At 39.0% G+C, this 27695-nt stretch overlaps 1 protein-coding gene and 1 long non-coding RNA gene across 7 annotated transcripts in view; one reads left to right on the top strand and one right to left on the bottom strand.

The window, feature by feature from the left end:
* Positions 1–836: 836 nt before the first annotated feature.
* Positions 837–9017, bottom strand: GPX4 (glutathione peroxidase 4). Its single transcript, XM_072404809.1, has 7 exons — positions 8876–9017; positions 5954–6048; positions 3779–3923; positions 2891–3042; positions 1705–1729; positions 1545–1604; positions 837–1064 (listed from the first exon to the last, which is right to left on the bottom strand). The coding sequence occupies exons 1-7, from the start codon at positions 8954–8956 to the stop codon at positions 1032–1034; spliced, it is 591 nt and encodes a 196-aa protein (XP_072260910.1). The 5' UTR covers positions 8957–9017; the 3' UTR covers positions 837–1031.
* LOC140326326 (uncharacterized) overlaps positions 9013–27695 on the top strand; it is a 35410-nt gene continuing 16727 nt past the window's right edge. For 5 of the 6 annotated variants that reach the window (XR_011919824.1, XR_011919821.1, XR_011919820.1 and 2 more), the window contains exons 1-2: positions 9013–9151; positions 27466–27523. This is a non-coding gene — a long non-coding RNA (uncharacterized lncRNA). Of the gene's footprint in view, positions 9152–25655; positions 27330–27465; positions 27524–27695 lie in introns of those variants that run through there. The other variant, XR_011919825.1, reaches the window with a different exon arrangement.

Here is a 27695-nt window from a genome sequence, read left to right as displayed (position 1 = left end):
TAAACAACTTGGAGCACTAAATTTGCCGTGTTTTGCCACACCCCCTTTTTTACCACCCGGCTACAGCTTCCCACCACCCGGCTGAAAAAAATTTCTGGGGAGAACACTGGAGGGATATATAAAATATTGTATCTTCAGGGTGTACTCACACCTTCAAGAGGGTTGGACATGTCATCTGTTAAAGGAACAGTAATCTTGTCAAAAGAGAACATTTCATCAACCATCAGGCCACTAGTCACAATTAACAGAGCCTCTCCAGACACCTCAGAATAGAAAGCTAAGAAGGCAAAATCCAACAGGAGTGCTGAGATCCAAGGGAACCCACAATTTCAGAAATCAAAGCAATCTGAAGCAAATCCATGCTCTGATAAAAAAACAAAAAACAAAGAGGATATAACATTACCATGCTACAGGCTTTTACCTCGCAAAGAGAAAATCAGCAGTTTGGCAAAAATGGATTATAAAAAAAAAGGCAATTCAACCCAATAGACTGCGTTAACAGAAACCATAAGCACCATAGCAGATCACAATTATGTTAGTTGTTACCAAGTCCACTGGAGCAACATTTAAAAGGAATGACAGCATACCACAAAGCACATGTATCCATCCATATAACATGCAGTGATGCATGTTATCCAAACTAATGTGGCTAGGCCCTAAAATCAGTTCCCCCAAAAAGTACAAGCATTCCTAAACTGCACTGCAGTGTTTTAAAGTGTTTCACCACACTGCTGACAACACTAAAAAGAAATTGAGAATTCTTAAGATCTACCAAAACTCACAATTTGTCAATTGTGATCTGGTTTAAAGAATTAAGTACTGCACACAACACCACATTAATATTTTGATCAATTTTATTGTTGACATGATTTCTTGGTCTACATTTCAGTTTCTGGCAGCAGAACGCAGTCTCCTTCCACAGGTGCACGCCATAACACCTTCTGGTTTGCTTCCCCTTACGGTTTTGAGGCATACCATCATTCTGTGGACTGAAGACCATCAACTGTCAGTCACCGGGTGCATGGAGCATCCTAAAGGTAGTTGGGTAAATCTTTCTCTATGACCTAGAGGGGGAAAAATAAAACAACAGTAGATAGTAAATGCCATACACAGGGCTATTTAAAGTCACACACACCAAGTTGCACTCTCAAGTCAGCTCTAGTACACTAGTTTTGAAGAACTTCATAAGCTACAAAGATCATCTTTGCAACTCTACTGTTAGAAGAATTCTGGTCATAAAAGTGAATATTTTGGCAGTGAAATATACCAACCTAAAGCAACCTTTTTTGCCCATGTACAGTCACTAAAAGAAGATATAATTTTTTTTTAAGTTCTAGTAGGTCCTAAAATTAGGTAAATACAACCTTATATGAAAAATGAACCCATAAAACATTACAGCATGTAATTTTTTTTTTAACAAAGACTACATCAAGATCCAGACAAGATCTGCAATGAAAATCTGTTAAAATTTTTATTGTTTAGCATCCTAATCAATACCTAGTTAATAAATGCTCGACAGTGCATTTCATATCACAACTACTTACAACTGGATCATCCATGGGACTAAATCTCTTCACAACAATGCCCTCACGGTCAATGAGAAACTGAAAAAAAAACAAAACAAAAAAAACAAACAATATTAGCAAGAGAAAAATACTTGGAGGGAAAAAGAGTAAAAATTGAAGTATACAGTTCGGGCCTTACTTTTGTGAAATTCCATTTGATTGCACTAGGAAAGAAAAAAAGGAAAAGGTAAATATGAAATCATGTAATTCAATTGCCAACAATTTGTCCTGGTAGAGAAGCGCAAGCCTCCCTAGAAGGGCATTCATAGTGGAGAGTAATTTCCAAAAATCCCCAAAAGTGCACAAGACTTAATTTCTTTCTAACAGTTTGGAAACATTTGCTGGTCGTTTACATCAGTAGGCTGCTCTCTAAAATTTCAGTTAACTGCTAACTTTGAACATTTAAAACAAGCCCTTACTTATCTCTGTATACTTACAGATTTTTGAAGAGCATTTACATTATATTTAGAATATGCACATAGTTTAGTGTGCACATTTATGGGCAAATATTCACTTTATGCTTAGGTAGAAAAGGCTGCAATTCCCACCAATACATAGAAATTTCAAATCCCTTTCCTGGGCCTTTTTTTTTTAGAACAGTACACCTAGGATTACACTGAACAGATTCTGACTATATTGTACTGCTAACCTGCAGCAGGAAGCATTACTGTTGCACCAAACGGTCTTCTCCCAGGTGTCTGCAATAAATTTCCCAACTATGACAAAGCCCTGCGGAATGTGCAAGAGAATCCATGTTGCAATTCTAGTTTGTGGTTCTAATTTTTTCTCAATACAATTGTACTTAATGCATTTCATAACAGCGTTTTGGGCCTTTTTTTTGTACTTGAAAAGCTCTTTTACATGCATTGAGCCAAAAGATAACCATTTTTAAGGTTTACCTACTCTAAAATATGGATTACCATGCTATAGAAAACATCTAGATATGTTAATTGTGCCCAAAGAGTAATTGTATATGGCTTGACCTCCTAAAAATCAGAAGTTCTATTGTAGGATAATCCAAGGCAGTGTGCCACTCACTGACTAGTAGTCTAGCTACTGTGCTGCTAAATTGCTTTCTTGCTGGAAATTATTTGTGCGTTATCAACCACCAAGGCTTCTTGCAAAATTTACTCCCCCAAAACAGACTTTTGACCATGATGAGGAGAGAATTAGAAGGCAAAATATTTTTATATCAATTTTGTTCTCATTCTTGATGTGTAGCAGGTCATCTCCCAGGTTTGCCACCCTGAAGGGGACCTGGAATATGCAATATATTGCAAAAAAAAAAAAATTGATAATACTGCATGCCAGAGATAGGAACTTACTTTCCAAGAGTACCCCGCCCTTTAGGCTGCTCCTTCATCCATTTCCACAAGGGATGAGCACCCTCTCCGTTGACCTCAATCTTGCTGAACATATCAAACTTTACATTGTAAGATGCTGCAAAATCTTTAATCTGGGCTTCATCTCCAGGTTCCTTAAATGAATCACGTATAAAACATGTAAAATTTTACACTGAGTTTAGTCACCAAGACAGAGTAAGCAAAAATTAGGTACTTTCCTAAAACTCTGCCTATGATTTCAGGGCATTTTTTTTATTTTTAAACACCTATTAAGCCTTGTAAAGCTCAACCAATCAGCAGTTAAGCATTTACGTTTTTGTTTAGCCTCTGTAAAAGATTATGCTCGCGCTATATTATGTCTAGTTTACCCCTCATCAAAAAAACCAGGGCTGTGGAGATTAAAGCAATTATTGGGTACCTAGTGTTGGAATTGGCAAAGATGTGCCAACTGAACAGCCCTGAACATAAAAGAATGAATGATTAACAAATGACCCTGTACTGTTGGGATTAATGGCTGTGATGTTATGCAGTATGGAAATTCTCACTGACCATTTTAGCATTGAATTAGGACAAGAAAATGTTTAGCTACTGCAGGGATGATTAAACCTTCTGTGTCCCCACTGGGGAAAGACTTGTTTCCATTTGTATTGGTAACCATTGTTCACAAGAAACCATGTGAGGAAATCCAAAATTTAGAGTTGTCCCTATAAAAAGGGTGGGGGAAAACATTTTTAATGAGAGGAACTTCCCTAGGAGATTTTCTGTAGCTTCCTTTTGCATCTCTGATATAGGAGATGAGGCCTAATTTTCTCATGCCACATATCCAGCAACAAAGCTTAAAAAATAAATAAATAAATTGGTTATACATACCTGCTTCCCAAACTGATTGCAGGGAAACCCGAGGATGTGTAAACCTTTCTCAGCGTATTTGGCGTGAAGTTCTACAAGCTGAGTGTAGTTTACTGGGGTTTTTCCTCATTTAGATGCTACATTGACAATGATGCAGACCAGGCCCCTGTGGAGAGAATCTGTTTGTTAAGGGGAAAAAAAACTCATATGCTTTCAGACACACAAACTAAACTCAGCTTTTTTTTAAAGGGTCTATGGGGTTGAAAGAAAAAGTACCTACAACCCCATTTACAAAAAAGTTGTGGGTGGGAATTAAATAAATAAATAAAACTGAAGGGTATGCAGGCCTCCCTCCCTTCCCCAGGGGAAACCACTGGATGAACTCACAAATGCAAGTTAAATCTCTACAATGCAAAGAACTGAGGCAAAAGTGGAAATCCACCTTTTAGTCAGACTAATTTGAATTTTTATGGAAATTATGAATGCTTCATCCTCAAGGCCAAGGGGGAAATATATAATCCTGCTTGTTAACAGCATATAATAATAATAAGCTTTTTGAGCGGTGAATTTAAAGCCTACCTAAACTCAGAAATTTCACTTTACATAAAAGGGTAGACAACCCTTTTATGGTAAGTAAAAATTCTGTTTGTTTTTTTAGGTGCAACACCTTCGGACCAATCGATGGCTCTGCGGGATTGAAGGTGTTTTTTTTTTTGTTTTTGGTGACTTGAGTTTAGTTCCTCTTTAATTTTCACTACACTTTTAGCAGGTGCCCAATGAGGTATCCTGCTGAAGTCACTCAGCAATCCCACTTCGGTCATTTCTCACAATCCCCTGCTTTTCTAAGTAGGTCTCCTGACAAAAATTCAACTACTATATAATCATCTTGTTAACCATGCCCTGTCCCAACTTTTTTGAAAAATGTTTCAGACATCAAATTAAAAATAAAAATAATGTAGTGTCTTTCTACTATTTAATATATGGCTTAAAGGATTTGCAAATTATTGCATTCTGCTTTTTTTTTTTTTACATAGCATCCAAATTTTTTTGGGATAGGGTGGGGTCTGGATTCAGTCAGTGAAGACCTGACCTAACAGATCACATGCATGATATCAGTACCTTGAGCAGCCTCAAGGATTTAGAAAGTCCATACAAAGCTAGGCTTTTACAAATTATTCCCAAATTAAGGTTCTAAAGTCTTAAAAGCGTCCACCTACAAGATCTCAATATTTTTTAGACAACATGCATGCTTCGTACTGTCTAGGGGGGAATACATTTGGGGGAAGTCAGAAACAGAAAAGGATCTGGGGGTTCTGGTAGATCATTGACTTAATAATAGCATGCAATGGCAAGCTGCAATATCTAAACTTTCTTGTATTAAAAGAGGAATAGACTGCAGAGATACATTTTCCTGTCCTGTACAGGACATTGTGGAATTGGAGACCGCAGAGGGAAGGGCAACTAAACTAATAAAAGGAATAGAGGAACACAAATGTATTCTCCCTTGAGAATATAAATATAAAATCTATAAATGGTCCATATAGAGTTCTCTTCCCAACCATTAACTTTCAGATCATTACAAAGGGCAAGATGGCACTCTTTGCGTCTGGCAGAAAAGAAAATTAAACTCCAGATAAGTAAGGAAATCTTCACTGTAAGGTCTGTGAAATTGTGGAATAGGCTCCCTCAGGAAGTAGTTTCAGCAACTACTATAGATTGCTTTAAGAAAAAGCTGGATGCTTTTCTAGAAGCACAGAATATAACTGGGTATTAAAGCTTTAAAGTAAAGATAACAGAGACTGTTGATCCAGGGAATATTAGAGTTCCTCATGGAATCAGGAAGGAATTTTCCCCCGTTGGAGCAAATTGTACCAGGGTTTTTTTTTTGCCTCACTCTGGATCAACTATGTCCATAGGGTTTTATATCTGGGATATGTTAATTTCCCTAGTGGTTGGACATGATGGACTTATACCTTTTTTCATCCTGACTTACTATGTAACTTTAAAAGCTGCAGAAACAAGATGTACTAAAGAAAATACCGTACAGCCATCTTGAGCAGTCACAAACCCCTGCTGAATTTGAAGACAATTAACATGATACAACTGGGAGAACTTGGTGGAATTACCTGTTGATATCCACATATAAAAGAATAGAAGAAAAACAGAATATATGAGAACAACATAGACACAAGTCACCTGTATTTCTCCAGGGAAACTACATTTCCATCAATGTCTGTAGCGGAAAATTCATAAATTGACTTTGCATCCTTCCAGTTATCCACCTTCGCACACTGCAACAAATAAATGTCTTTATTAAAATGTTTTACAGCAAAAATACTTTTGCCATCCCAGATGTTACTTTGTAAAGGTACCAGTGACATGATGACTAGTGATTCACATGGTCTGTGCAGAGAGTGGAGATATGGGTAGGACTTGGCAGGTACATACACTATTCCTGCATATGTATGGATGAAAAAACAAACCTGCCCTTTAGAGCACAGATGAAAATGCATGAACAAAAGCCTATCAACAGGGAAAACAAAATTGGAGAGGGGACACACACTGGTGTAAATATGCCCCTAAACACCCTTACAAGGATTCCAGTTTGGAAATAGTAAATTTATGATGGTACTGCCAACTGTAGCAACATAACTGAACTCCAGTCTTATAATTTTTCTTGCACACTTGCAATCTTCTTTCCTGTACTAAGAATAATTCTTGCATGCTCTAATTTACTGTGTACATTAGAAACTACATGTCAGATGGAGACTGCCTCATTTCCTGGCTAATTGACTTTCACTGACAGCATCATCTAGCTCTTCTTTCCTCCCCAACTGAACTGTTGGGAGACAGCACCCCCCCAGCCGCTCCACTGCCTATGATGCTTGAGACTTTGTGAAGAAGACAAGGAATCTAAAATCAGGTATGCAACAAAAGGTTTTTAGAACCATTATTAGCATTTTCATGAGGGTTTAAAAGAAAAAACAAAATATTTTAGCTTTAAATTAAAAAAATCTTGGTATTGTGATGTAGTGCATTGTAAAGCACTGTACAGGTATGGTTCCTCTCCTGAAGAGCATCCTACAAGCTGCCTTGCTGGCACAGACATCTTCTCCTCAGTTTAGAGATCAAAGCCATCACATATGGCTTGGCTGGGACAACCCAAGTTGTTTAGACCATTATTCAGCAAATGTTTGCATTGTACACTGAGCTGCCAATGCACAACCTAATATACAATTTAAGACAATTGCAAAAATCCTTATTCTAAGTCTCTTCTGCAATACAAAACCCTTTCTTCTCACAAATGTTTTAATATACATAAAAATCAATGTGCTAAAATATGTCTTTACACAATTTCGATGGGGATACATTAATAGAAAGGCTTAAATACACACTTTTAGTGGAGAAAATGCTATGCCAGGTCCACTCCTGTACTGGCTATATAATATATGGACAAAGGCCCTTCATTGCGTGCATTGAGCAGGTAAAACATACTAGTTAATCCATTAATGTTCTTCTTGCATGTGAAATTCTTTGACCTCCAACCTTCTGGGATACAGGCTAGGTATATGCCAGGAAAGATAACTCATTCTCACGTGAAAAAGCAGGAATTGGACAATAAGGTACAAAATAATTAGTAACCGTAAATGGTAATCACAGTATTGATCCTAACCTCACTTATCTATAGGTCACTAATCTAAATTAAGCAGTATTTAACTAGTACACTGCACATCTTCCTCAGTTATGGGAATATCCAGTTCCTAAAAGCACAGTGCTGCTGTATATTCACTCATTTTGTCAGTAATTTTGCGGTGTCAGTAATATTCTAATCTTTGTTCATGTAATACAACTAATCCGGGAAATCAGACATTACAGAAAGTCAGTGTCAGAACCCCCCACCTTATAAAGGTGGCTGCACCTTTATAACTAGAGTTAGGTTCTGAACGATGCTCCATACAAAACTGTGGAATTTATCATGATGTACTATGATAAATTACACAGCTTAACTAGAGTTAAGCATTGTACACACTTGATTGTCATCCTGAAAAAAAAAAAAATGTTCAATTTGAGGGAAAATCTAATTTGTGTACAGTGGTCCCCTGAGATCACTCATCAACCCACCCTGGGGGATTGACTAATGGAAAACGAGTGCTGTGTTTTTCAATCAAGAAAAGTGCAAGTGGCCCATCCTCTCTATAAAGGAAAAAACGGCACTCTATGTACAGTGCTTTGTTGTTAATCTATCATAAAAAAAGAAAGACTATAACCAGCAAAAGAATCTGACATGTGGGGCATGGAGTATAAAAAAAAATGAATTGCCCCTCACCACTTGGCTAAGTGGGTTAACACCCACAAATACAAATCCATGGAGATGCAAACCCACTTGAAAAAGGTAAAGGCACCTGCCAATTATCCAAAGCAGAGGTTTTATCAACAAGGCCCCAGGTTCTCTTTAACAATAACACAACAGAATACAGCAGGAGACAAAGAATATAACTCTTCCAAATTATTTAGCACGTTTAGCACTAAAGAAAGTAGATCAGGTCACATTCAGAATAATTTCAAGTCGTCATAATAAACTGGTGCATAAAATGGTTAAGCCAAACTGATGGAAAAAAGAGCAATTCATGAGCTGAGAACAGGCTTGGTCATTACATAGGAGACCAAGCTTACTGTTAACATGTGACAAGAGCAATTCACAAAGCAATTGTGTACATGGAGGAGCTGCGTCACTGTCTCCAGACACGGTCAGGACTTAACATGGATAATCATTAAGCAGGTATTAAGGATTAACCTGCAGTAACATGACAACACATTACCATGTATAACATGGTCACCCATTCCAGCCTCACCCTAATCAGACAGATACCCCCATTAGGTAATAAATCAGCGCAGTCACTTGCTTTACTGCTGACCCATCAGCTCTCTCACACATTTATACGTCCTTTGCTGACTCAGCAACACTTATATAAAGAATTATGCAGCCTGTACACAAGTCTACAACGTGCTACTGCCAAGAAAGGTCATGCAGAGGACAGGCGATAGGTACCGATATCTTATACCCCAAGTATACATTGAACACAGTGTTAGGCTATATCTTCTCCAGTTTATTCTTACCATGGTTCTTCTGCACAATACTCCGCTCGCAGAAGCTAAAACAAGTGAACGCTTAAGCCCTACAGAAAGCAATTTCAACATGGCACCACTTCTCCCCGCCCTCCTGTGCCGCTTATTGGCCTATCGGAAAAGATTGGGCGTGCCCATAACTGACACAGTGTGTCAGCGACTAGTTCTTATAAAGTAAAAGAACCTGGAAGTGACGTTGTGCAGAGAACAGAAGGTGGGCGGGGCCTCACGGATCAAACTTGAAGCCCGGAAAACTACAATTGAAAGGCAGGAAAAGTGGATTATCAGTCTCAGCATAACAAAAAAAAAAAAGATATATTACTATGTGATTTAGAAATTATAAACTGTAAGGTTAATTCTGGGGTGTCATACTTTTATTGTAGAACGCACTGGTAGTTATGTAGGGGGATAAAAGAGAGACAGGTGATAGGGGGACTGACATTGCAGGGGGATATGGGGGGTTCAGGGGATGTTAGGTGATTGTAATGCATTGCTATTATTGTAGGATGAAACTGGGCTGACGTAAAGTGTCAGACAGGTGATGGGAGAACTGGTATTGTTGCAGGGGATATGGAAGGGTGGGGACAGGTGTTTTGTATATTGGCGGTATTGCAGGGTAATATAGGTACAGGAGGGGCAGTGACAGGTGATGGGGTGCACTTCTACTGTTATGAAGTGATATGGGGGTACAGGAGGGGTGATACAGGTGATGAGGTGCGCTCCAATTGTTAGGTGATACCTAACAATAACAAGGTATCACCAAGTTGATACCTAACAATCATCACAGGTGGTGGTGGTGGTGAGGAGGTGATTTGGGGGTTCATGAGGGGGTGAGACAGGTGATGTGGAACACTCCTAATATTGAGGTGATATGGGTGTACAGGATGAGGTGAGGCAGGTAATGGGGTGCACTCCTATTGTGCGGTTATATGGGGGTGCATGAGAGGGGAGACAGGTGATGGGGTGCACTCCTATTGTTGTATGCTAATATGGGGGTACAAGAGGGGGAGAAACAGGTGACGATGGAGTGCACTCCTATTGTTGTGCGGTGATATAGGGGTACATGAGGGGGGGAGACAGGTGAAGGGCTGCACTCATTGTTGTGAGTTATTATGGAGGTACAAGAGGGGGAGAGACGGGCATTCCACAGAATGTGGGTTGTGGTGGTGGACCTGATCTGTATCTATGACATAAACCAATCGCAGAAGACAACACACTGAATAAATAGTTAGAGAGCCAGGGCGGGGGATGAGCAGTGAGGGAGGGATGTGGGTGGAGAAAGGGCAGGAGTGGATGGCATGGCAATTTGTCATACACAAAGTGGCCTTTTCCATACATATGATAAATGTTTAATTTTTCATTGATGCAAACTGACATAGCTAGCACCACTAAGGTGTATGTTTTAAGTGGATTCCAGATTCTAAGTAAGCCCTGCATAACCTCGTACAAATACTAGGGAAATACATGGGAAATAGTCTCAGGTGGCGGGGTAAAGATCCCATTCTGCAATAGTGACCTGCCTAATCATACAAACTTGAATGCCTAGTTCAGAGGAAAGGTAAATCAATCACATAGGCGCATGTATGCATACCAGAAGCAGTGGGAGTTGTTAAAATGTCATGTGTGTACAAATAGATTTGCAGGCATTGCCAAGTGGTATCTTAGAAGCAACATGTTGCTTCTCTGTGAGGTTTACCATACAATCACTTTAACTGGGTTGCAATGCATTCCATATTCAAGTCTTTTGAATCAGTTTTGGTGCAACCACTGTGGTTGCTCATCCCAAACTGGCCTAAGCAATGACATACATGTTACAGTCAATCCACACAATCTCCTCTTTATCCAAAACACATATGTACTGCAAAGGCCAGCCACACTAAATAAAGATTGTGTATTTTAGGTAGGTCCACCTATGTAGTTATATCTAAAGCTGATTGTACAGTGACATTTTCCTTTGTATGGTGAGCATTACTTGACCATTTTGGATGAGTTTACAAAGGTATTCTGCTCTGTATGTAGCTAAGATTTGATGCAAGGAGAGTAAGCAGTAGCTAACCAATGTCATTTTATAGTTATTTAATATAGATTAGGGGGGTTTGTTTGCTTGTCTGCTTGGTATTTGCTACGAACATATGTTGGGTTAGGGAACTCGGTGGCACTTTCCATGGCACTTTGATGGCATCCAGTGCTTGTCATTCAGACTAATATATACCCAGTTTCTATGAGCAAGTACTGTATGTTTCATTATTTTATTGAATTATAGAGTCATATGTTCTGATTTAATTACCTTTTTTCCTCATTTTACAGCTATAATTGGAAAGCATTGGAATTCTGAATGTGGTTCCTCCGCGTATCACCAAGAATGTTTAGCATTTAAAGCTATGGTTCCACAGAGCAGATCAGTATTGTTTTGTATTTTATTCTCTTTTATTAAAGATATTTAATAAACCAGATCTACATTGAGTATTTTTTTATGTGCATTTTTACACATAATAAAGTACTATTTTAGGTTAACAGCATTGCGTAGCCCATTACTTTTTTACTTCATGCTTAGTTCATTACTTACCTACTGCAATACATTTTCTGCTTATTTGTGTTTCGAAAATTCCAGTATTTCATGTATACATGTAGTGCGAGAAATACATAGACATAGCCCTTTTTGACCTCCCTGTGAAAATTCTACTTACCTGGAGGGCTCCGAGTTTAAGACTGTATGCAGCTAGAGAAGTCTAAGAAAAGTCAGAAACCCTGTGTGGTGTATAGGTGTTATAGTAGGCAGTTGAATCAAAAAGATCCAGATTCTGGCTGAACAGTGACACCAGGCAATCATTCTTTTTGTAGAAGTTGATGGTAACACCCATTTTTGATTTTCCTGTTTTAAGTTTCTTTATGGCATATTAAAACTGCTGCATTGTGGTAACACAGTTAAGAATATTCAGTGCAATTAATTCTGAATGACACCCTAATACACTGTAGGAAATGATATGCTTTGCAGTGCAACATGTGCAGTGTGCTGCCTGATGGCACATGCTCCTTCAAGATGTGTGAAGTAGCCCATTCATAGTTGACACTGTTGTGAAAGGGCCTTCAATGACATCCAAAATATTAAAAAAAAACACACACACACCAATAAATGTCAGTGGGGCAGGGGCTGTTGCCTAGAAATGGCGGGCGTAAAGATGCAACCCCCTGCTGTTACCACACCCTACTCACTCCCCCCCCCCCCCCACTAAGCCAGGCAGATGCAGCACTCTTGCCCAATCCAAACAGCTGTACTGCACAGGTCTCCAACAGTATTTTTGTGGTGTAGAGACCCAGGGCCTCCAGATTTTCAATCAAAGATGGTGCCCACACTTTCTGCGGGCCCCGTGATCCCGTGTCTCCCTCTGCAAGGATTTCTTACTACAAATTCATACAACTCTTGAAATTTGGAGCTCGCCCAGGAAACTACCCAAGGTTGCCTCTACCACAACTGCAGAAATATTATCGGGGTTAAAAGCCAGCCAGGGGCTACATCATCTTCAGATCTGAAAGCTACCATCACTGCTAGCTTCAATACCCTATTGGATAAACCCCTGACAACAGCGCTGGGGATTAAGTACATCGGGTCCCTGACTCCATGTCACAGTTGTCCACTATGCCCAGTGATGTGAGCTGTAGAGTTCACTGTTTTTGCTGTAACGGTTATGTGGAAAGCATGGCTCGAAGGCCCATTTGATTTTGATGGTGCTCAAATCCACCTACTGCTAGATATGTCCAGGCACACTGAAGATGCGCCTGCTACTTGACCTAATTAAGTACTGTCATGCTACATACAAATGGGGTCATCCTCATCACCCTGTGGAAGCCTAAGAACAGTCTGCAGTGGGTGTAACGATCTCTACTTAGTGTGACAAACTAATGGTCCACTTCTTTCATAACAACTGAACGTTTTTTCCATCTCCTGGATAATACTGAATGCCATACAATTAGACTTCTCCTGTCCAGCACTAAACAGGTGAACTAACACTAGTACTTATTGTTTTTTGTTTTTGGTTGCCTAATATATATTTTTTGGGGGGCGTGGCCGGCTGCCGTGTGAAATGGCTGCCTCTGAGTGAGCCCTCTCTGCGGCACGGCTCTAATACATCCCAGCGACTCACAGCACGATTGCTCTAGCTCCTGATCCAGTACAAAACACTCCGGATTACCTAGAGCAGATGGCCAGGAGGAAAAAAAGAAGTCTGGTCCGCGGAGACTGACCGAGTTCTTCTCTAAGACAGCGGAGGAAACAAGCCAAGATGGCGGCAACGCACATGCTCCGCGGCCCACTAAGAGGGAGAGGAAGACAGCCCACGCCACCATAAAGAAAGCAGCCCTGTCTCCAAGCGCACAGTCTCCACAGCAACTACAGGACATTCGACCTAGCGAAGTTGGTGAGCTGACACAACTTGATATGCCCATTAATGTGACTGTTGATTTGAATACAAGCACAAATAGGGAGGTAGACCGTTACATATCAAGATCCTCCAGAGGAACCATTGTTGACACAGCTTATTGATTTTCCTACTACTGATGCTCCTATTGTGGATACATGAAAGACATGCTATTATCGCTTAGGAAATTGTTGCAAAGTGATTTGCCCTCCATGTTATCTTCACTTGGCAGGGATGTGCAAAATTTGGAAGATAGAGTGGAGCATATTGAAGTGAATTTACAAATGCTCATAATGAGTTAGTAGATTTGCACAATATTCTGGAGGATGAAGTGGCGAAATTGAAAATTAAAATCACTGATATGGAAGACAGAGCTCAGAGGAATAATTTAACATTTTGCGGCCTATTAGAATCTTTCCCCGACGATACTTACAGAACATCTGCAACAACTGATTTCCAATGTGTTACCTGATATCCCCCAGAATGAGCTAGTGATTAACAGGGCCCACAGGCTTCCAAAACCTGTTAATTTGTCTGCAACTACCCCAAGAAATTTTATTGCTCGGATTCACGTTTTCCATGTTAAAGAGAAACTGTTGCAAGCCTTCAGAAACCTGGAATCTTTTCCAGAGCCCTACTTCCACATTTTTGTGTATGCAGATCTATCCCAAGCGACAATTCAAGCTAGACGCCAGTTTGCTCCAGTGACCAAAATGCTGAGGCTACACAATATTTCTTATTGCTGGGGGTTTCCGGTGAAGCTTTTGATATCCAAATCTGGATCTCGACCTGTGATCCCCTTGCAAGAGGCAGGTAAGAAACTTTTGAGTAAGAAACTCACGCTTACCAAAGTGACCTAGTGGCTTAGTTCTGTTGTTTCCATCAAGCCCTTAGAGACAGTGCCTTCTCCTTTAAAACCACTGCTGGGTCAGGCCTGAATTTGTTTGCTTTTAACAGGTTTTGGTTGATATTGTGTGATAATACTGATATTTGCACTTTGATTATATAGAGCTGTACTTGGAAGTACATTTGCTCCCTTTGTGGGTACTCATGATTTTAGATCATGTAGTGCTATCCCCATATTAGGGAAAGTTTTTATTTTTATTTTGTTTTTCTGTGAATTTTTCCTGTTCTTTTGATTCTATTAGTGTTAGTGTTCCTTATATGCATCATGTCCAGTGGCTACTGGATGGATATCTAGATTTGTTAGCGTTTTTCTCTGCTGGCCAATGGTTAAAATCTTAACTATTAACACTAAAGGGCTTAATAGCCCACACAAGCGATCTGCCTTATGATCTACTGCGAAACATCATGGCTGTGACATCATATGTGCTCAGGAAACTCATTTCTTGGCCTCTAAATCTCCCAAGTGTCCTCATAAGTTGTTCCCCCACATTTTTACAGCTAATGCTGACAAGCAAAAGAAAGGGGTACCGATAGCGGTCAAAAACTCAGTGGCATTTCATCTGTTTAAGTGTATTACCGACCCAGAAGGCAGATACATTATCTTATTATGTGAGATAAATAATGTTCTCTTTACAGTTATTATTGTTTATGTGCCTAATGTGGGCCAAATTAGATTTCTCTGGTCAGTGCTTAAGAAAGCCCAGCCCATGCTGAAGGGCCATCCTTTGTTATGTGGTGACTTCAACTGGACCCACAACTTGATGTTTCTATACAGAAACTCTATAAAAGGGTCGTATTACAACCCTTTCTAGAAGAAGCACACCTCTATGATGTTTGGAGATGTTTACATGCTTCGGAAAAGGATTACACCTATTATTCATCTTCACATAAGTCCTATTCCCGCATCAATATGTTTCTGACAGATATGAGTTTACTAGGAAAGGCCTCACAGGTAGAAATTGATAATATCTCATGATCGGACCATGATCCGGTGGTGTTGACAGTGGAAGATCATTATCATACTATCCCTCCTAGAATATGGAGGGCTAATCCAAAATATTTTGCTGATATAGCATCCTCAGCCTATATTCGCACCAACTTGCAGGAATTCTTTCATTTTAATTATACACAAGATATGGATCCCTTCACTATATGGAATGCCCATAAGGCATTTATTAGAGGATTTTTTATACAGCTTGCATCCCAAGACAAAAGAATGAGTAGTAAACGACTAGCTGCACTTTTTGCAGAAATCAAAAAATTAGAAGAGCTACATAAATCTGATCCTACTAATGAAACTCCTACCAAACTCTTCCACTGCAGACATGAGTTACGAAAGCACCTTTTATCCACTCAGGCCCAATGTATTCAAAAGCTACAACTAACTCAATATACACAAGGTAATAAAGCCTCCAAGATTATGGTCACTAGATTTAAACAGAGGATGCAACACTCTAAAATACCTTTTGTATTTAATGCTGTGACGAAAGTAAAACGTTTTAATCCCCATGATATAGCTGCTGAGTTTTGTGACTATTATAGCAAACTGTACAACTTACAGAAGGACTCATCTGTTTATCAACCTAAGATAGAGCAAATTGAAGGGTTTTTACATGAGATAAACTTACCTACTTTATTAAAGGAGGCCCTCTGGTCACTTAATACACCATTCTCAACGGAGGAGATCTCACAAGTTATTAAATTTCTACCATCCAATAAAACGCCTAGAACAGATTGCCCACCGAGTGAATATTATAAATCTTTCCATGATATACTGGCTCCTCACCTGTTGACAATATTCTATAAGGCGGCTATGTCTAGTGCTTTCCCTCCAGAGATGTTACAAGCTACAATACCAAAGCCAGGGAAAGATCTGGTTTCTCCCCCAAATTTTTGCCCTATATCCCTATTGAATACTGATATTAAGATTTATGCAAAATTAATTGATAATTGATTATATGATATTCTACCTTGTCTAGTCAAACCCGAACAAGTGGGTTTTGTTAGCAGACGTCAGGCGCCAGATGGCATTCGACCTATGTTAAACATTATGAGATTGGTCGAATTGTGTTAAATTCCTCCTGTAGTTCTTGCTTTAGATGCTGAAAAAGCTTTCAACAGGATTCATTGGGGATACTTGTTTAAGGTACTATTTAAATTTGGGTTTAGGGGCGCAATATTTAAAGCAATATCCTCCCTTTATTCGCATCCCACAGCCCGAGTACTGACATCTGGTGTAATATCACAATCTTTTAAGGTGACTAATGGCACTAGAGAAGGTTGCCCATTGTCTCCTATTATTTTTGACTTAGCAATGGAACCTCTGGCAGAAGTTAACCGGTGTCATGCGGAGATAAAGGGCATCCTTATAGATTCAGTACAGCATAAGGTTTATATGCAGGTGATGTAGTTTTGACCTTGGCAGAACCGGGTCTTTCCCTTCCTGCGGCATATGAGGTGTTACAAAAGTTTGGAAACCTTTCATACTATAAATTAAATGATACTAAGAGCCAATGGAAATGCCATTACCCCTAATTCAAACGTTGCGTACAAATTTTAATTTTCAATGGGCCTTTCTTTCCAGTTTTATATGTCTAAAAGCGGTATATTGTTTTTCATAAAAATGTATTTTACAGTTTAATATAATAGTATGAATATAATAAAGTTTAAAACACAAAATCATGTAAAAATAATAAATTGAATAAATTAAAAAAACCTATATATTTAAAAAAAAAGTTTTTTTAAATTTAAAAAAAAACATATTATACTCATACTATTATATATACTGTAAAATAAATGTTCTTGAAAACAATGTACTGATTTTACACACATAAATCCAATGTATTGCATTCAATACAGTTATTTTGTATTGAATGCACACACACCGACGTCACCGGGAACTCCATGGTGACTAATCGGGTGCAGAAGCCGACCAGAGGAAGAAGAAAGAACACAGAGATTGTGGCGATGGACGCCGGCGGATCAGGTAAGGCTGTATTTACTATTAACTTTATTAGGTTTACCTACCCCGAGTGTGACTCGGGGTTACCGCTTTCAGCAATTTTTTTCTACCCCGAGTCACACTCGGGGTTACCGCTAGGGAGGTTAAGAGAAGACCTATTGAACTTGTCTAAGCAGGTAGGCTGAGTGGCAGTCTTTAAAATGTTACTTTTGCCAAAAATGTTGTACTTTTTAGGACCTTGCTGGTGGAAATACCCAAAAGTTATTTCAGATCTCTACAGGGACTGTTGAGATATATTTAGTCCTATGGCAAAGCTAGAGTTGGAGTGGCGGCCATGACAAAACACAAAAATATTGGAGGTCTTGGCCTCCCAGATCTATACGATTACTACAAGGCATCAACATTAACGGCGGTGCAATATTTTTTCTCTAGTTTTTTTTTTCTCTATAGTTTTTTTTTTTATGGCTAATTTTTTAGGCCCTTCGGTTGCTTTACCAGATATGTCCACAATTAAAGCAGCTTTTTCTGTTTGGGTTAAAGTAATTTCTAAGTCTCAAACGGATACGGCTTCTTCGGAACTACAGATCCCGATAGATGTATATACACATCATTCCCGATCTAGCCATTGCACATTGGAAACAAGTAAATCTCTTTACACTCCAAGATTTACACTCCTGCCCACCTAATCTATCACTCCAACAAAGACTCTACTTAGTTTTAGTTAACACAGATGCATATGCTTTATATAGGATACTCCATTACCATAAGAAATGTCCGTACACATCGTTGTACACTCATTCCCAGATAGGGTTTTTTTTTCTGATTCCCATCGTATTGCGGGAGGTATCCCAATTATTTATCAATCTCTTCAGGATAAACAAGTTTTTGTTAAATCGTTTCAGATTATAAAATAGGAGACTGAATTAAATAAAAGTTTTACAGATGAGCAATGGCAACGTGCGATTCAGTCTGCTTTTAAATTTTCAAGATGTAATATGCATTGGGAATTTTACCTTAAGATGCTACTTCAATAGTACCGAAAACCATATATTGTGGCAAAATTTGATATGGGTGTCTCTACTCTTTGCTGGCGACTATGTGGTCAAGTAGGCTTGCTGAGCCACATTTGTTTGGTACTTCAAAAGTATCCAAGAAGTTTGGAAGGAGATCTTCCAACTATTGTCAGAAGTGACTGGTATAATAGTCCAGTGTTTTTCAACCGCTGTTCCGTGGCACACTAGTGTGCCTTGAGAGATCTTCGGGTGTACCGTGGGAAATTATCCAATTTCAGTTAATTGGTCCCAAAATGATTTATTTACTGCAAAAAATTTGTCTTCATTTGTCTATACCAGCGATGTATAGTGATAGGCAGAACCAAAAAAAACTCTTCCACTAGATGGCAGCAGGTAGCTAATTTACGTGTCTGACTTTTTGGTCGTGTTCCGTGGGATTTTTCTAATTGTAAAATATGTGCCGCGACTAAGAAAGGTTGGGAAACACTGTAATAGTCAAGCTGAACCCATCTTTGGCCTTTTTTAATTTAGGGATTGAGCAATACCCGATGGAACATAGGCCAATTGTAACACATGCTTATGTGCAACCAGGCATATATATATATATATATATATATATATATATATATATATATATATATATCCTCATACTGGAAAAATATGGAGATATCCCATGTATCGGAAATACTATGTAAATTTAACCTTCAGGTCTTGTATGAGAAATTGTTTGCCGAAAATATGAATAAAACACTGAAGCTCCATGCATATTGGTCCCCATGGTTCGCGCATCCAAAATGCTTTCAATGTCAGTGGGTACAGTGTTCTTGGCCTCCCTTTTTTGCCAGTGCATCAAAGTCTGGATTTATCTTTGTTCTCGGGATAGATCTGAGGTGCTCATCAGTTAAATTGGATCTGTGACAAGCTTTTTTGATGTTCATGACACTGAACATCTGCTCACACACCTAGGTTGAGCCAAACAACGCCAGCATCTTCTGTGCCGTCCTCAGGATGTTTGGAAACGTGGGTTCGTCAAGTGAAGCTTAAAAGTCATTCAGTTTAAGAGAGTTGAACTTCTCCTTTAAGAGTCAGACTGAAGATCAATCCAGTTCCAACTGCAGCTCCTGTGGTACTTGGCCAAGGTCTTGTGACAGGGTACAGGACACCAGCTGAAGTGACTTGTCAATTTTTTCAAAATCAGAGAACCGACTACAGAGTTCTCCATGCAGGTCGTCTGGTGATTTCCTGTATTTCTTCAGATTTCTGGTGGCGTCCTTCTGCGTGGCTAGTGTGAGGAAATGACCAAAAAATTTGTTTGAAAGTTGTCTGGAGAATAAAGTCAGCTTGGATTTGAAGGCTATCACATTTGTGTACATGTCATACACAAAATGATATTTTACCTGTATCTTCATGTTCAGCTCATTCATGTGTGAAAATATGTCCACAGCAACTGCAAAGTCACAAAGCCAGTTCTTGTTGCTCAGCTCAGAAACTTCATCAGATTTCCCCAGTAACTTAAAAAATGTGCCAATCCCCTCTTTGAGCTCCCACGTACATTGAAAAACTTTGCCCAAACTCAACCACCGGACACGAGATTGGTAAAGTAAGTCCTGGTGATCCGCATCGGTTTCCTCCAGGAACGTAATAAACTGCCGCTACTAAAGTCCCCTTGATTGTATAAAGTTCACAAGTTTTACCACTTGATTCACGACATGATTAGGCTGCAATATAGACTTACACAGGGCTTCTTGATAGATAATGCAGTAAAGGAAAATAATATCCTCTTTCACTTTATGCAAGTTTACTCCAAGCTAGCTCCATTCTCTCGATGGTAGCAGACACCCGATCATACAAGTTGCTTTCAGGGACTCCATGGTCAAAAACTCCTCTGTTATCTCAAAACTGTTGTTAATCCCTCGGATTATAATTAGGAGCTGAGCAGTGTCTTTTATGTCATTACTTTCATCCAGTGCCAATGAATAAAACTTAAAAGGACTCTGCCTTTTTCTTTAACTCGCGGGCTATATTTTCGTCAATCAGTTCCACACGGTAAGTCACTGTCCTGCGCGATAAACTAATTTTTTCAAGCTTGTCTTTGTTCTCTGGACACAACAGATCTGCTGTTTCTACCATGCATTCTTTCAAAAATTCTCCTTCGGAGAAAGGCTTGCTAGCCTTTGCTAATTTGAATGCCAGCATAAAACTTACCTTGGTACTTAACTCCTGAATTGCAGTTTGTCGGTGAAAAATATTTTGCTGATTCTGTAAATTAGCCGTTAACCACTGTGCAGTTGCCGGCCATTTTTGTGTTGACAGCTTGCTAGCGTAGTTGGCATGCTTTTTGTTAAAATGAGGACTGATGTTGTATTCTTTGAAAACTGCAACAATTTCCTTGCACATCAGACATTCAGCCATTGATCGGACTTCCGTGAAAAAATATTTTGTTATCAACTCCTTAATAAACACTTGGCACTCCTTGTCCACTTTTATTTTCTTTGCTCCGTTTATTCTTACAAATAGGCTAAAAAGGAAAAACTAAGAAGTGAAGTAGTTGCAGCGTTGACAGATTGTCAGGAAAAATTTCCTATTTCATTTACTTGATGCCTGTATTCTACATGTGCTGGCTGTAATCCTGGTTTATTTGGTGTGGGATCCCTGCAAACTGGCACTGATTTCAGTGAAATATCAGTGTGTGATCCTGAGCTCTTGATAGAAGCAAACTAACCCATAAGCATTGCAGCCTCTGCCCTGTCCATGCAAACTTTTGTTTTTTTTGCATACACACAATCTGTTTTTCATGCAGAGATACCCACCACCAAACAAAGAAGGAAGAACATTTATTGAACTGTAGTGAGCCTTCTAGATTTTAATATTTATTATGATTACGCCCCCTAGCGGTCCAATTCTGTCCAAATGTTCATGCAAAAAGCGTTACATTTTTTGCATAGAAAATTATTTTACATTGTAGGCCTATAATTCTTAGGCATAGCCCACCGAATATGTCCAATATTTAATAAATTTAATAATAAACTTTAAATAATAAAAAAATCTGTTAAAACAAGAGTGCATAAAAATACTAAAACCTGTAATATAACTGTACAGTATCATGTATGGTATATATTTATTATAACTATATATATATATATATATATATATATATATATATTATATAAAGAATTCTTTGTATTGGACTCAAAGAAAATACAAAGATGTCTTGTATTGGACTTCATTCTGTTTTAGTAAATAAGCCTGATCTCCTGCTGCCAGCTCTGCCAATGCTGCCTCTGTATTGATTTGGGAGCTCTACTCACATACACTGTTTTCTGTGTAAAAAAACTGACAATTAACTTTGGCTGCAACTTTATTAGCAATTCTCAGCCTCTTAATTAGAAAACTGTTTTGTCCTGTCATTTTCCGACATCATTTACCTTCATTAACCATTACATGAAGCAAACATTATTTCACAGATCCAGCTGCATTAAGTTAGAATTATGGGATGATTCGCATGTTACCTTCTGCATGTTCGCTCCTACTTCTGCTATACTATTCCTCCAATTTATGCTTGGTTCGGATTTGTTGGGAATAGCACCCAATGCACTTGTGGTACCGTGCAGCACAATGCAAGCTTATGCATGTATTGCATTGAAGTGAATGAGTATTGAAGTGAGCAGCAGTGCATTAGCTTGCATTGTGCTGCACAGTATCAGAAGTGCAGTGGGTGCTATTCAGAACAAATTTGTGCATTTGGGTGCCATACAGAAAGAATCTTCCCAGAACTTTACAAGTGCCGAAAATGCTGAATACACCTTTTTTTGGGTGCATTAGGGAACGCATTTAAATGAATAGGCTTCAAATTACAATAGTAATGAAGCCTTATATCTCAGGTAACTAACCTCTCACACCAATGATCTATTTATATTTATGCACTATGATCACCAATGGTTCTTCTCCTACTGAACAACACTAGCAGACACACAACTCCACTGAACTATAATGCAATAGGGTAATTTCTTTACTAATCACCAATATAATTAGGCACTTTTTTTTACTATCTACCAGTGTAACAGGCAGACTTTTTCTTATGACCACCAATTTAACAAGGGAGCTTCTGCTGACATCCATTATAATGGGTTCACTTATTTCACTGATCGTTAATGTGAGGGGGACATTTTTCCCATTGACCGCCAATGTTGCTGGAGCACTTCTACCATATTTGGTTTTTCAAGTGGATAAGGGCCATTCTAGTAAGCTTGCTGCTTTAAACATTTTTATTATATATCTGCAATATCTCTCTTCTGGTATTTGGTAAAAGTAGCAAACAGTTAAAAAGATGTGGTTACTGTAAACTGTAGTGGTTGTGACTGGCAGTTAAATTCAGGTAATTACTGTTTGCATTTATTTGTATATAAGTACTCACTGTTAAAAGAAGATAAAAGTAAAGTATACATGTTATGAAAAGAAACATTTAAAAACTTAAGGCAACAATATAAAGCAGACACATAAAAGACCCTTAAAGATTTGTTAATTCACCAAGGAAGGTTAAATGCTTAACTGTGCAAATACTGGAGAGTACATTTCCTGCATCTACTGTAGTCCTGGCATGCCCACATTACTGTTGATCGCTAATGCTATGACCAGCTTTAGGCCTGGTACATAGTTAGATAGTAGGTTAGGTTGAAAAAAGACATAAGTCCATCAAGTTCAACCACTAGGGAAATAAACATATCCCAGATATAAAACCCTATGGACATAGTTGGTCCAGAGGAAGGCAAAAAAATCCCTGGTACAATTTGCTCCAACAGGGGAAAGAAATTCCTTCCTGATTCCATGAGGCAATGTGCCCTGGATCAAGTCACTGTTATTTTTACTTTAAAACCTTAAAACGCAGTTATATTCTGCGCTACTAAAAAAGCATGCAGCTTTTTCGTAAAGCAATCTATAGTGGTTGCTGAAACTACTTCCTGAGGGAGCCGATTCCACATTTTCACAGACCTAACAGTGAAGAATCCCTTCTTTATCCAAAGCTTAAACTTCTTTTCCTCCAGATGCAAAGAGTGCACACTTGTTCTTTGTAATGATCTGGAAGTGAATAATGGGGAAGAGAGTTCTCTATATGGACCATTTATATATTTATACAAGGTGATCATATCCCCCCTTAAACGTCTCTTCTCAAGGGAGAATAGATTCAGTTCAGCTAATCTCTCCTCATAGCTGAGCTCCTCCGTTCCTTTTATTAATTTAGTTGCCCTTCTCTGCACTCTGTCCTTTGCACAATGTCCTTTTTGTGAACTGGTGCCCAAAACTGGATGGCATATTCCTAGATGTGGGCTGACCAATGCTTTGTACAGGGGCAGGATTATGTCTCCATCTCTGCAGTCTATTCCTCTTTTTTTAATACAAGAAAGTACTTTACTAGCTTTAGATATTGCAGCTTGGCATTGCATGCTGTTATTAAGTCTATGATCTACTAGAACCCCCAGATTCTTTTCCATTTCTGACTCACCCAAATGTATTCCCCCTAGACAGTATGAATCATGCATGTTGTTAGCTCCCAAGTGCATAATATTACATTTATCTATAATAAATGTCATTTGCACTTGGCTGCCCAATCAAACAGTACATCCAGGACTGCTTGTAGATTATAGACATCCTGTATGGACTTAATTCCATTACATAGTTTGGTGTCACCTGCAAACACAGAAATTGTATTTTTAATCCCAAACTCTATATCATTTATAAAGATGTTAAAACAGTAAAGGTCCCAACACTGAACCCTGGGGTACACCACTAATACCTTAGACCATTCAGAGTATGAATCATTAATTACAACTCTCTGGATGTGGTTTTTAAGCTAGTTCTCTATCCATTTACAGATTGACTTTTCTAAACCTATTGACCCTAACTTGCATAATAACTGTTGGTGGGGTACAGTGTCAAATGCTTTAGCAAAGTCCAAGTACACTATATCAACTGCTACTCCACTGTCTACCTGTTTGCTTACTTCCTCATAAAAAAAAGAGTAAATTTGTTTGACAACTTCGGTATTTCTTGAAGCCATGCTGACTATCACTTAAAAAACTATTTTCTAGCAGAAACTCCTCTATGTGGTTCCTTATCAAACTCTCTAGGACCTTTCCAACTATGGACGCTAAACTAACTGGTCTGAAGTTACCTGGTAATGAGCTAATGCTCTCTTTTTGAAGATAGGAACCACATTGGCCTTAAGGCAATCCATCAGTACCTTGCCAGTGACTAAAGAGTCTCTAAAAATTAGAAATAATGGCTTTGAAATAACTGAGCTCAGCTCTTTGAAGACACGTGGATGTAATCCGTCAGGTCCTGGTGCTTTGTCAACCTTAATTTTTCCCAGCTGTTTGTCAATCATATCAATTCTGAGCCATTGTGACATTGCTATTATGAATTTAAATTTGAGCTCTGCCATTTTCCTTTGTGTACACAGAGCTAAAAAAAGTGTTTAGTAATTCTGCCTTGTCTTTTTTCCCAGTTACCAACCCAGCGACATCCTTTAAGGGGCCTACATGCTCAGATGTGATCATTTTGCTATTAATATTGTTTTAGAAAATGTGGGGGTTTGCCTTACTTTCCTTTGCAATCTGTCTTTCATTTTGAAGTTTTGCACATTTTATCTCCTTTTTAGATCTTTTGTTATATTCTTTATAGTTTTCAAATGATGAAGGTGATCCTTTATTTTTATATTTTTGGAATGCCATTTTCTTCTTCCTTATGGCTTTTTTAACATCAGCTATGAGCCACATAGGTTTTAATTTTAGCCTCTTAAACTTATTACACATCAGAATATATTTTTCAGTTTGCTTTTGTAGAACAGACTTGAAACATTCCCATTTCCGTTCTGTGTTCTTTGAGGACAATATTGTCTCCCAGTCCAAGTCACAGAGAGCCTCCCTTAATAATGGAAAACTTGCTCTCTTAAAATTAAATGTTTTTTTTTTCATATTATGGTCACTGCTACCTAGATTCTCTTTTATATGCACATTTGTTATAAGCTCTGCATTTTTAGAAAGAACTAGGTCCAGCAGAGTATAATTCTTAGTTGGGGCTTCTATAAACTGTACCATAAAATTACCTTGTATTAAATTCACAATTTTCCTCCCTTTTGTTGTTCCTGTAGTGCCATTACTCCAATGTCAGGGTAGATGAAATCTCCCATTATTAAAACACTTCAACTTTTTGCTGCTTTATCTATCTGTGCTAGAAGTTGATTTTCAATTTCTTCCTTAGCACTGGGGGACCTATAGCAGACTCCAATAATTAATTGTGTATTATTCAACTCTACATTCATCTCTACCCATAATGCCTCAACCTCATCGCTTGTGCCATCTGCAATTTCTTCTTTCACATTCACTTTTAGATCATTTCTCACATACAGACACCACCACTCTTTCGTGTGACTCTGTCTTTACGAAAGCGAGTATACCCAGGAATATTGACAGCCCAGTCATGCGAAGAACAAAGCCAGGATTCAGCAATGCCGACAAAGTCATAATCCTCCTGACTCATTAAAGCTTCCAACTCCCCTATCTTGTTTGACAGACTTCTAGCATTGATGAACAGGCTGTTTAAACCAGTGCTGCTTTTACCATCATTGTTTGCCAAATCCTTTAGTTTTGCAGTACCAGTAGTACTTGCACAATCCAATGTTTGTTTGTAACATGGGAAGCTCCTTACAATTATCCATAAATCTTCCTCCAACTATCCCTAACCCACCCTCCACTAGTGTCTGATCCCTAACTATCCCACCCCCCTCTGTCCTAGTTTAAATATCCCTCCACCATTCCCCTAAATCTTTCCCCTAGCACAGCGGAACCCTTTCATTTAGGTGCAAACCATCTCTGGCATACAGGTGAACCTAAACCCTCCCTTTTTGCACCAGGACTTAAACCATGTGTTTAGTTTTCCGAGCTCCCTCTGTCTTTCCTGTGTTGTGTAACTCCCTACATGTTCATCCTGATTAACCTCTCCACCCTCCACATCTAAGCCATTAACTGCCTGCTCAATGAGCAGGAGACCCCTCTCAAGGTGACCCAGTAATTTCAGTGTTGCAATGCGCTTCCCCAGCTCTCTAATGTGAGATACCAGAAGGACGACTTGCTCACATCTGTCACAGCGGTATTCACCTAGGAGCTGTTGCTCCATTTGTGCATACATATGACACACTGTGCACTGAACCAAACTTTTCACCTTGCTACCACTCATTTTCCCAGTTACAATGTTTGTTTGTTAAAGGAGTTAAAAAAGTTTACTTACAGTTTGTGGTTAATATAAGGATTTAACTCCTTTTGTTTTTAAACTCCTGTTTTTTCCATCTCCACTTGATTAAAAAGCCACTGGTTTCACCAGCCAAACAGTGAGCAAGCTCAAGGTGAGTCTGCCAGGAACATAAATGACCTGTGAAACCTTGACCACTCCCCCTTAGAGGTTAGTAAGGAGAATTTTTCAAGTCTCCACAAAAAGAACAGCTTTTTCTTCTGTTATGCACTGAACACATGAGGTAAGTAGGCACCAAGACATAACCCCGCCCAATCCCTGGACACAGCCCACCCACTCTCCCATCACAGGCTCAGATCCGAGATGGGAGAGTGGGCGGGTTGTGTGCAGAGATACAGCCCGCCCACTTCCACGAGCCAGGATACAAACGGGGGACGTGCTCTGGCCAGTGCGCCCCTCCCAGCGGGGTCCTTTTCCTGACCCTGCTCAAGGTGGCAGCGGCCAGAGCCTGGAGAAACAAGCTGATTGAACCGTATACAGCCCACGGGCCATAGTTTGCCCATGCCTGCTCTAGAGGGACGGTCCTTCTACTGGATGGGAACTAGTCGCAACCCATAAAATAAAGTGAGCCGAGCACATGCCGATAGGTATACAGAACTGGTGTTCTATCACCGGTGGATGCTCTTTGTGTTAATGGTCACAAAATGGTTTCTAGTGGTTATATATCGCTGTCATATGAGCTGAGAAGAAGGTAAGGAAGTGTTATTTTTGGGTATTTTTGTAATGTCTGCTTCACCTTCTTCATATCTATAGTGTCACCTACTTCAAAAGATGCAAGAACCAGGACACAATTGTCTCAGCTCGTGACAGATAGGAAAGACACTGAAAATATGTTGTCTTTATGTGTAGGTTTATTACACTTCTATTAGTACCTGCAGCCACCACAAACAAGCTGATTTTAATAATATATATATATATATATATATATATAAGTCTGAGTGATAACATTAAAACTTCTTTTCTTTTCTCTTCCCTAAGCAGGAAAAGGACTGGCCATTCTGATCCCGGAGGCCCTTGTTTCATCCATGAGAGTTTTCAGGTAGAAATTATTTAATTCGTAGCTGTCGCTTAAGATTTTCTGGGGTCATCAGGCATGCATTACCATGATTTATTCTAGTGCTCAGAGTACTCCAGCATCTTTGAAGCTTACATTGGTAAAAGACCACTAGCAGTTTGTGCCTCTTCATTGCCAAGGAATGTTTAGAATGGTG

The sequence above is a fragment of the Pyxicephalus adspersus genome, chromosome 3 (assembly GCF_032062135.1).
Source record: "Pyxicephalus adspersus chromosome 3, UCB_Pads_2.0, whole genome shotgun sequence".
Taxonomy (NCBI): Eukaryota; Metazoa; Chordata; class Amphibia; order Anura; family Pyxicephalidae; genus Pyxicephalus; species Pyxicephalus adspersus.
The sequence above is the reverse complement of the archived record's forward strand: the minus strand, read 5'-3'. Positions and strand labels throughout refer to the sequence as shown.